At 44.8% G+C, this 7,980-nt stretch overlaps 1 protein-coding gene across 1 annotated transcript; it reads left to right on the plus strand.

Annotated features, from left to right (window-relative positions):
- Positions 1-3,349: 3,349 nt before the first annotated feature.
- Positions 3,350-6,173, plus strand: tmem109 (transmembrane protein 109). Its single transcript, XM_087845902.1, has 3 exons — positions 3,350-3,613; positions 3,785-3,887; positions 4,661-6,173. The coding sequence occupies exons 1-3, from the start codon at positions 3,515-3,517 to the stop codon at positions 5,032-5,034; spliced, it is 576 nt and encodes a 191-aa protein (XP_087702028.1). The 5' UTR covers positions 3,350-3,514; the 3' UTR covers positions 5,035-6,173.
- The last annotated feature ends 1,807 nt before the right edge of the window (positions 6,174-7,980 follow it).

Below are 7,980 nucleotides of genomic sequence, written 5' to 3' on the forward strand. Positions count from 1 at the left end.
TGTGATTGGTTGGGGTGAGAGAAGGAAGACAGGATAAAGACATGCTGTGGAAATGCATGCATCATTGTTTCAGTATTTGTTAGTTTGGTCGAGTTTGTTGCTACAGCTTGGTTGATGAGGCTTCGGAGGCTCCAGGGTGTCGTCTGGGTTAGACTGACGCAGGGCCAACAGATGTTTTCAAACCTGTGTGCAGCAGAGGGGCACTTACACGGTGGTTTGTGAAGGACAGCTACTCTGTTAACCATTTTATCTTGCTGTATATACTGCAAATCTGCAGTGCTTCCTGTTCTATTAAAAATGACCAACCTGCGGGCCTTCTTTGTAAATAAAGAATAACCAGCTCTTTCTACGGTGAGAAGTTTAGAAGATGACAAAAAGACATCAAAAACATGATGAGGGCACTTACAGGCCTCCTGCTGCCATCTTCAGGACAAAACTAAAGCATTTCAGAACATTTTGGAATAAAATTTGCTGTATTTATATTTTTTCTGTTTTTATTGCCTGGAGTTGTTTGGATAGTCTTCTCTTAACAGTCTATAGTAGTCAGTGAAAGACTAGAACCAAACTTTAGATTACAAGACACAAAAGTGACTTCATATCTGTTAGGTTTATATTGTGGATTTTCATTAATGCTTAGAAATATATAACCATATATTTTTAGAGGTGTATAATCGATTGCATATTGATAGGATGTCTGATCCTTAACAGTCTGCAAAGACTGTGCCTCCCTCTGATATACGTGCACATCCTGGGGTCATGAGAGAGTTCGTAGCTTGTTTTATGGTAAACACATCCATGTCGCTACGAGGGAGCAGACGAGAGCGACTGGGGTGAGCGATGGGAACACGCTTGTCAGCTCTCTCCCTCGTGCACGAGTAACACAAAGAACTTTGGTGGCTTGCGTCTTGCTTTAGTAGAATTGTTCCAGCGAGGAGTTTGTGCTCGACAGACGCATCAGTATTTGTCACAAAGCTAAAGAGGCCTGACTGTCCGTGAGAGCTTCATTTGTAGTTGACTTTGGGTGCCAGTATGTATGCTGAAGTCTTACAGACGTATCCACACATTGATCATACCTTCACAGCAAAGGAAAAAACTAACCTGATGCTCAGCATTACAAAAAGTACTCAGTATAACAGTCAGCAGTCTCTGGGAGGCCGAGCACTTTAGAAGGTTGACAGACCAAGACTCTAATCCAGCTGGCTGTGTGGTCAGGCTGAGCCGTCCAGAACCATCCACACCGCTGCAGAGGTGGTGTGATCCCTCGCTGCTCCACTCTGCAAGCCAAAGTATTTCTGGGAAAGACTCGGATGTGTTCACTGCAGTGTGAAGGTCACATGGAAAGCACTTTTCATACAACACAAGTGCTTGTGTGACCAAGTGGTCGGCGAGGCTATTTATTATAAAAACAAATTTAAAACAAGTGTAATACAATGACACCACGTAGGGGAATTTCACCCCCAGGAAATAAAATCGTTTGGGAATAAAACACCCAACAACGTTTGCACAGGTTCAGGGATGCACACTGAGGCTCAAACATTAACAGTTTTACTTATTAATATAAAATAAGATAAACAATGACAGCACTGAATGTAGTGTCATCTAAAACTGTGTCCCAAATTACAATAAAAATAAAACAGACAACTGGACTTACCAGCAGCGGTGGAACACACACACACACACACACACACACACACACACACACACACACACACGGGGAAAACGACCCGCCACCTGAGGCCCCAGGGCCGCTGGAACACCGTCAGGTCGCTGAAATAAGGTCTCTATACAATTCAAAAAAGAATTAAAAGAACTGAAATTTTTAATAAAACAAACAGAACAGATTGGAAACACTTGCACTCTGCGAGCCAGCCCACAGCTGGTGCTGCTTCCGATCGTCCGCAGCCCCACTCAGTCTCGTGCAGCAACCGGGGTGGTGGGGGGAGAGACCAGTTCTGCAATACCAGCCCAATATGCAGCTGAGGATCGCCCCAGCCAGCCGCGGAAGCTGGAGTGCAAACGATGGTTTGCAAGACAAGACAAGAGCGGCAGCAATCGAGCCCTATAAAGAAGTAGGGTTGTAGCAGCTATGATATAGGCGCTTACCCCAAACCGGAGGCGCTATGCTGCACGGTGGACGTAGTTCAAACGCTTCTGCCGGCTGGAGTCAAGAAAAGCGGCCGCGCTACAACGAGCCGCAGAAATATTACTAGTTTCACTACTTCAGAGAGAAATCCGAGGAAGCCGACCTGCAGCTGTCACACGAGTCGTCTCGGTAAACTCACCTAAAGGCCAGCATTTACTGCTGTGTTGCGCCAGAAGCTCGGGAGGAATGAACTAACAAAAAGCCGGCTTCCCTTTATACTGACTGACACCAGCCTGTGATCAATGTGCAGGTGGGCTCCTAATCACCCAATCACGTGATACAAGGAGAAGGTGAAGCGAGCAAACAACCAAGAGAGAGAGACGCGCAGCCCATCCGGCCACACTCGTATGAGTGAGTGATGTTGCATGAAGTGATTAAAGTGCTCTGGTCCAACAGATCAGTGCTGTATTAGAACCAGCGTGTTCCCACTGAGGGATTTTGGATGTCCTGCCAACAGATATCACTGAACACGTCCACGACCCCTTCTGTGTTATTTTACTGCCATGTGGCAAAATGTTACATGTTAAAGCCTGTTACCTTTTCAAACAAATAACATTCATGCTGCCATTCCTATCATAAGCTACTGAAATGCACCCATGAAATCATGTCAGGTTATTTTGAGAAAAACACCTAACAACTCCTGCTCTCAAACAGACTCTCTGTTGTCTCTCTCCATCCTCCTTACTCCTCCTTTGCACTGACAATCACACACTAATTGTTTGAACTAGAGAATCACATCAAATTATTTGCTATTATAATTGCAGATAATTGCTGCTGTGATGAAATCTAGGGGTGTCCGGGCACCCCTCCAAAAAGGTCTAAACTGGCCTATTGGGCCACGACCAGTTTGTGGCTGAGCAGAAAGAGAAGAGAGGAAAGGAGAGCATGAGAACGAAACACAAGAACAAACAGCGGCACATACTTCCCGTCCTCGTTCCTGCTTCTTTAAACTGTTTTATTAAACTGTGTCAGCTGCCAGAGGTTTTTACAGTGTTCCTGTGAGGGCTGCTGCACCATCCTGTAAATATTCTCTAAATACACCTGCTGTTCACCTGCACAGGTGAACAACAGCAACAAACAACCGCCGCTCAGTCCGTGTGCAGTGCGATGTACTGTCGGGTACATAAGACTGTTGCATGCAGCTGCACACTCGGCCCAGCAGGGGGCAGACGTCCTTCATCATTCATACGCACTTTTTCCACATCCTGTCGGAAAAACTTGGGACTGTGTACTTGTAGCTTGATGTAGTTACTTTGTAGTTCTTCGAGTGATTACGAAGCAGTGCTCACGGAAGCTGCTCGCGGAAGCGTTTTTGGCGGGCTTTGTGCTTTCGGTTTAGGGGAGACGGAGTTTGAGACTCTACCGGAGACCATGCAGGAACTCCGGGACACGCTGGCTGACTGGGCCGAGCAGGGCACGACCTACCTGGGCAGGCTGGTCGGAGAACAGACGCTGCTGTCGGTGCAGAAGGTAAGAAACGGAAGTAGTCCGGATTCCAGTGTTGAACTTGCACACGATCAGGTTTTATTAGCACTGATTAGAAATGATAATAATAACCAGTTTAAGTTCAGAGAGGGGAGCTGTTCGCTGTCACATCAGTGAACTTTGTCACTGTCGTCTGAAACAAACCTTCCTCTGCAGGCTTTCTCTCAGGTCCTCGCTGTGGGCGCGGGCAGCGTGGCCGCTGCTCTCAACGTCCTGCTGCGCTACGTCTCACAGGTCCTGCAGGCCTCCGGGATCCAAGGTGAGCATCGTTTGTTTCAACACAAGTTCAAATGTAGCAGAAGTGGGTGCTGCCACCTTTTCTTTTGGATAAAAATGTTTGTAGCTGCTTAACCTGCTAATCATAAACCTTTTAATCAGAGATCCACGGAGCCTGTACCTGTGGATGGATCTGCTGACTTTATTAGAATCGAGTTTGCTTCATATAGAGAATCTCAATATGAGCGGCTCCGTACAAGAACCGGTTCTTTCCAGTAGTTTAACTCCTTGGCTTGTTATTCTGGCTGATCCTGTTATTGGTTCTCCAATCAGCTGATTTCAGTATGTGTGCAGCAGGAGGAAGATAACGGCTCCGTCTGCAGCGTGAGCATGGATGTTACTTTTCTTATTATTGAGGACGAGAGCGTGATGGTAAAGTGTAACCTGGACAAACAGCTGCATCATGCTGCTAACAGACAGCATGCTAACACCATGTTTGCTCTGTGCTCAGACCTGAATGTGAGACACAGATCACACGTGTGTGTCCTCAAACCAGCAGCTGTGAGTTTCAGGTCATCGTGTTGTACTTCAGGAAAAGAGTGACATTAGTGTAACTTTGTAGAGTAATAACTCAACAAGGAAACCCTTTCAGCACAAACATTTGACCACACAGCGTGTAGTTAATGATGTCATGTCTTTGGTGCTGTTAGAGAGGGTGGAGCCTCTCACAGCAGAGCCAATCAGAGCCCAGTGATAGCTCCACAGTGGAAATGAGCAGTGTTGTATGAAATGTAATTTCTGGTGCTTTTTCCACAGTCAGCCTTCCTACCAACAAAGTGACCCCAGAGGGCCTGGTCTTCGTCCTTCAGTGGGTCCTCGCAGCTCTCATCTGCTACTGGCTGATCTCTCTTGCCTTCCGATTGGTTGCCTCCACTCTGATGTGCGCCCTGTGGTTTCTGAAAGTCGGAGTCACTTTGACCTGTTTTGTGCTCATCCTGAGCGACTACGGCGTGGGCACGGAGGTGATGGCCGCCCGACTGGCTGTCCTGCTGTGTGTCTGCGTGCTGCTGGACGTCGGGACTCGGGGAAGTTCCAGCGCGGCGAATCAAACCGCTCGCCTCGAGGAGCAGGTGAAGATCCTGGAGAGACGGCTGAGGGAGATGGAGCGGTGGACGAGGACAGAAGACTGACGGAGATCTGCTGACATCCAAGTCAAACGACAGTCGCTCGACGATCTCTGCGTCTCTGTTCTTCAAATTCACAGGAAGCACAAACAGATCGAACTCGTCGACGAGTTGAATGGATGCAGCTCCTCTGTGTGCTCCTGTCAGGTCACAGCGACGTCACAAAGAGCTTCACAGGTTTTCGTCGCTGCACTTCAGCTGCGGTGAATCAGCAGGAGGTGCAGGACAAACTGACACATCGATCAGGTGATGAACTGCTGATCTCAGGCCTGTTTTCAGTCATTTCACTAATAAACAACTTTTCAAAAACACGCGCTCCTTTTTCTTTTCACCAAGTAAAAAAACAGGTTTGAGCATGGCGTCGCGTCACCGTCTCTCGCTCAGTGGAAGTAGGGCCTTGGTCCTGGTTGGACTGCTGCATGTCTACTTGAACTTTAACTATGTTTAAAAAAGGGGATGTTGAACCTGCAGCTTTAACAAAGAAACAGATGAAGGTGATAAACGGTGCTGGACTGATGCAGATGTAAGGTCTGCTGCAGGACTACAGTCTGTCATTTGTGTTCATCTTTTAATCAGTGTAGGCTCTTCTGACTCATTTGCACAGGAGCAGATGGGACCTGCACTTCTTGACTGTCTCAGTTTTTCCTCCACGTCGCAAATGCTCCATTGTTCTTGTGATGGGAAGAAGTAAATAATCAGTAAACAGCTCCAGTTGTTTTGTAGCTTCAACACAAACGTGGAAATGTTGTAATCAAAGCACCAAACTATGATAAATGCTGCAGGACAGGTGTGGCTCAGTCACACTGCCGTCTTTGACATGAGAATAAACTCGTTGGTTACAGACGTGGAACAAACGGCTTAAATAAGCAGACTCAGATATATTTTGGGTCCAAGCCAGGAGCACCCCCAAAAATGGGCTAAAATCACCCCCAAAGATGTCTTACTTTTTTGACAATATTTGCTGTTTGTGTGAAACACTACTAAAATATAAAAAACATACTGTACTTGGTTGAGACGTAACATTTTAACAACAAAAGTATAAATAACCCCCCCTCCCATAATGGTTTGTTCCAGCTCGCCTCTTCCCTGCTCTGGCTCTAGCGCCGTTGCTGCCAGAGCGATGGTGGCTCAGCAGAGCGGAGGTGTTAGTGTCTGGCTTAAAACAGGACATATTAGCTACATTTAACCTCCAGTTACTCTTTATATAGTTGGTAGGAGTCAGACCATGAAAACATTACACCAGGTAACCTGCAGTGTTGAAAACGTGTTTAACAACGATGTTTGCTGCCCTACAATCCGTCCTCCTGTAGTAAAATCAGCAACATTTGACCGTCCTGTTGCTAACATTGAAACGTATACAGCCTGTTTAAAATCTAAAACTTTAAATTGTCCGCAGCCTGCTGCTGTTACCACTGTCCTGTTTGAAAAGGATACTAACTGACTGGATGCCCATTAACCTTAGGACTCCTGTTGTGTGTGTGTGTGTGTGTGTACAGACAGCCAGGTTCATAATGGATATGAGGAAGTTTTTTCAAAAAAAGGAGCCACATTCAGGTAAAAGTGTAAAATCAAAGAGGACTTTTTGTTAGTGATATTAATCGAATTTTTGTCATATTAATGTAATTTTTCATCTAATTGAATACAATCTATTTGTGTATGATTGTCAGTCCAAAGAGGGAGAGAGGAAAGAGGGAACGTGAGGAGAAAGAACAAGGTCAGGAAGAAGCAGGTAAGCAAACAGGGAACAGTGACAGGCAGAAACTGTTAAACTGACAAAGAGAAAAACCTGATTTTACTCACAATCTGGAAGTTGTGTCCTCGCTATATTAAAGCTGCTAAACAGAATCTGCAAAACAAACTGGGTTGAAACATTTTGACCCTCTTTAACAACATTCCAACATAACATCATCATTGATTGGGGAGATTAAAATTAATGATATATTTTTATGTGGTTCAGCCACAACTCTACTGAAACCTCAGCCAGTAACAGGTCGGCCAACTTTTGGACCGTCCAGTTGTCTGTATGACTGCCGCAGTACGTACATCACATTTGCACACTATCAGAGCCAAACAGCCTGGTGGAGCGAGGAGCTGTAAAGAGAAGCAGATGCTCTGTTTCTACACATGTTTTAAGCTTGTTTCAAAGATTCTGTACAGCAGCTTTAAATGTTTTCCAGAAGCACACACACACTTATCAGTGTTTCTCACTGTTTACAGTGTCAAGCTCTCCTAAGCACCACTGTGAAAGCATGAAACTCATAAATCTAACAACACAAAATTAGTATCTGCAGTAAAGATGTTTTCATACATTGTATACATTCTACCACAGGCAAAGTTGCCTCCATTTTTATATATATATATTTTTAATATTTTGTAATAATTTATTTGTAATAATTTATTCTGTTTCGGGAGTGTTTTTATGTATCTGTATTATATTAAAACACACATTAAAAGTGAATCTCTGTCCAAAAAATGCACTCAGTTTACTTCTTACTCACTATGAGCATCATTCATTATTCTCCCAGTAATTAAGGTTAGGATATGTATTTTTTTATTCCAGTCCATTCTTCTTTAGCAGCCTTTAAATAACATTTATCAGATTTGATGGTTTTGTTACAGACTTTTCAAAAAAGTGTTTTTCTTTTCTTTCACAAATGTGGGATTAAGTTGTGTTAAAATGTACAAAACAGTGATGTCATGTTTTGTGACCCAGGCACAGAGAGACTTGATGAATTTAAGAATCTTATGATTTAATAAAGAAATTTGCAGACTTGCACAGAGATGGTAAAATTATGATGACTGATAACGGAGACGAAGACGACAGACGATGAGGACAGGGAGGATGCAGGGACTGACAGAGACGGGGAAGACGTCTCATCGAGACGAGTAAAGTGTATGTTGGCTGGCTGGGCAGCTCTCTGGGTGCTCAGCACCCCAAAGCTCTGATCCTAG

This window comes from Neolamprologus brichardi, chromosome 9 (genome assembly GCF_056152115.1).
Source record: "Neolamprologus brichardi isolate AB-2024 chromosome 9, ASM5615211v1, whole genome shotgun sequence".
NCBI lineage: Eukaryota > Metazoa > Chordata > Actinopteri > Cichliformes > Cichlidae > Neolamprologus > Neolamprologus brichardi.

Bases quoted from the DNA above. Each gene is read 5' to 3' on its own strand.
- tmem109 (XM_087845902.1), top strand. From the start codon at position 3,515: ATGCAGGAACTCCGGGACACGCTGGCTGACTGGGCCGAGCAGGGCACG. The intron at 3,614-3,784 runs GTAAGAAACGGA...CTTCCTCTGCAG, and splicing joins CGCTGCTGTCGGTGCAGAAG to GCTTTCTCTCAGGTCCTCGC. The intron at 3,888-4,660 runs GTGAGCATCGTT...CTTTTTCCACAG, and splicing joins GCAGGCCTCCGGGATCCAAG to TCAGCCTTCCTACCAACAAA.